Below are 2,774 nucleotides of genomic sequence, written 5' to 3'. Positions count from 1 at the left end.
GTCTGGGGGCAGTGATGCTCTGTCTTCTTGGTGCTTGGGGGGCAAGAGTGGGAGGGCTTCTGGAGTTCTGGCCCTGCTGGTGGGCCTCCTGGTGGCCCCTGGGTTTTGGCCACTGTGTGACACAGAGTGTCGGACTGGAGGGGCCATTGGCCTGATCCAAGATGGCTTCTCTCTCGTTCTTAACAATCAGAAGAAGAGAGAAGGTGAGTTGCTTGGACGAAGCATCATTTCTAATAACGTTTTTCCCCTTTCTGTCTCTTTGCAGTGAAGCAGCTGCTCAGTATAACCCAGAACCCCCGGTAAGTCTTTAATTTATGCCAAAAGAGGGGAAGGGCTTCACCTTCTTGCCTTGTGCCTTTCAATGCCGCTTGCATTGGAGACAGGATACTGGGTTATGCGACCTGCAGAACCTCATGCATGGCTGAATCTTGTGGCCTGTCTTCTGCGACAACCTAAAATTCCTAACGGGGAGGGGGGGGGATGCACTGCTTTCAGACGACCCCCCTACTGCCAAGAGTTACCTCTGAATGTGGAAATAAACCCCACCAAGGTGAAATTTTCCTCCGACCCTCTTTCTTGGCTCGCTAGATGCTTGAGATCCCACAGACCCACTGCCTTCCGTTTGCATCCCAGGCTGGCAGCAGCAACAGGAGAATCGCTGGACTCAACCCAAGTCCGGCAGCACTTTAAAAGACCTACAGAATTTTCAAGGGTGAACGGCGGGGATCCCCAGCCTCTGGCTCACACATTTCTGAGAGGGTGGGCGCCTTTGGGATTCTGACACCGCGTGGTGTGTGCAGCTACAAAATGGCTGCTGCAGGAGGCAAAGCCAGCCACAAAATGCTTACCTCCAGTCACGCAGCAGGTTAACTTTGTTCGTCTGTTGGAACACAACCAACAACTCGAGTCAGTGATTTGGCTACTGCATAAATTAGTTTGCTCTGGAGCCCTCCTTCCTGAGTTAGGAAAAAAAAAAGTGACCCAGAGGCTAAAATAACCTGTGAGCTGTCTCACGCTAACCCAGCTAAGAGAGAACACTGCTCACAGGGTGTCTGTTGTGGGGAGGGGAAGGGAAAGGAGATTGTAAGCCGCTCTGAGACTCCTTCGGGTAGTGAAGGGCGGGGGTATAAATCCAATCTCTTCTTCTTCTCCCCATATGCAGCTGCTGGTGTGACCTTGGGTCAGTCACAAGTTCTCTCAGTGCTGTTCTCTCCAGGGCAGTCCTCGAAAGAGCTCTCTCAGCCCCACGTGCCTCACAAGGTGTCTGTTGTGAGGAGGGGAAGGGAAGGGAGATTGTCAGCCGCTCTGAGACTGCTTCGAGTAGTGAAGGGCTGAGGATAAATCCAATTTCTTCTCCTCCTCCTCCTTCTTGCTTCTCTCTCCATTCCAGCCTCCCCGTAGCCACTTCTCCAACGTCGAAGCCAACGAGAGTGAGGAGGTGCGGCAGTTCCGGCGGCTCTTCACCCAGCTGGCGGGAGATGTGAGTTTGGGGCGTGTTACCCAGCGGTCCCTTCCCCAAAAACTGAGGACTAGCCTCTTGGTGCTGTTTGTAGAGATGTAACATTTTCGAACATTTTGAAGCTCGGAAAAAATCCTGGGTTTTTTCCAGGAAAAACCCAGACATTTTCGGAAGAATTGAAAAGATTGCTACATTAGCACTTCTTTTTTCTTTTCCAGATTGAAAGTCATTCTGTCACTTTAGGAACATAAAATATGACTATGGACATTTGTATTTGGCATGAAATTATCGCAACTAGCCTATTAAAAATATAGTGTATCCAAACAATTATTACAAACAGAATACCCACCCACATGCAAGAACAAAACTGAAACCTTTTTCCTGTCTTGTAACAACAGCACCTCCTAAAGGAAGAAATGCATCTTGTTCTTGCATTGGAGAGTTCAGTTTGTAACCTAGGACTTGCTTGTCCTCAGTGCACAGGAATTAGATCGATCTGATGCCATACGTACTTTTTAGAAATGATTTGGAAAATATTTGGACACCTTGTCTTAAAATATTTTATTCATCGTGTGAAAATAAAACGTTCCATAATCCATTTTCTTTTATTTTATTTTTTCAATTTTCCCAATTTTTTTGGGGGGGGGGGACGTTTTGGGGGAACGTTCCATAATCCATTTTCTTTTATTTTCATTTTTCAATTTTTTCATTTTTTTGGGGGGGGGGACGTTTTGGGGAAAAAAATGGGGTTTTTTCCCGAATTTTCCCGGGGTTTTTATGGGCCTTCACATCTCTAGCTGTGTGATGTGGGTGTTGTCTGATGGGAAGAGACGCACCCGGGTGGGGACATTTCAGCTGTGTGCGGCCCCGTGAACGTTCCTTCACAGGAGGGATCGGGCCTAGCTCTTCCTTCAGTGATGCGGCCTACATGCGTCTCTCGTTTTCCTCTCAGGATATGGAAGTCAGTGCTTCAGAGCTGATGAATATCCTCAACAAAGTGGTCACCAGACGTAAGTGGCGGGTGTGTTTCCCCCTGGGGGGGGGTCTCTGGGAGGGGAGCCGAGTCCCTTTCCCGGGCAAGCGAATCCACCTTGGCCAGAGGTGGCGTTTTCCCCCTCCGATGCCCGCGGGATTCTCAGGTCGCGCTTCTCCTTTCTAGATCCCGACCTGAAGACTGACGGATTCGGGATTGACACCTGTCGCAGCATGGTGGCAGTCATGGATGTATCCTTTCGCCAAATGCCACCCCCGGTTCGGTTCTTTCTTTTAGTTTTAAAAATGCTGTGCCCAGACAGACAGAAATAAAAATATAACA

The 2,774-nt window shown here is 49.0% G+C and overlaps 1 protein-coding gene across 1 annotated transcript; it reads left to right on the top strand.

Moving 5' to 3' along the window:
• Positions 1 to 265: 265 nt before the first annotated feature.
• On the top strand, positions 266 to 2,683 carry LOC107124911 (calpain small subunit 1; the record flags this gene model as incomplete). The annotated part of the gene is made up of 4 exons (XM_015428406.1): positions 266 to 299; positions 1,391 to 1,480; positions 2,412 to 2,469; positions 2,619 to 2,683. Coding segments are annotated over 4 exons (247 nt in total), but the record flags the coding sequence as incomplete, so codon positions are not given.
• Positions 2,684 to 2,774: the final 91 nt, after the last annotated feature.

Source organism: Gekko japonicus, unplaced genomic scaffold (genome assembly GCF_001447785.1).
Source record: "Gekko japonicus isolate JY-2015 unplaced genomic scaffold, Gekko_japonicus_V1.1 scaffold12691, whole genome shotgun sequence".
Classification (NCBI taxonomy): domain Eukaryota; kingdom Metazoa; phylum Chordata; class Lepidosauria; order Squamata; family Gekkonidae; genus Gekko; species Gekko japonicus.
This window is presented reverse-complemented; position numbering and strand designations above follow the sequence as displayed.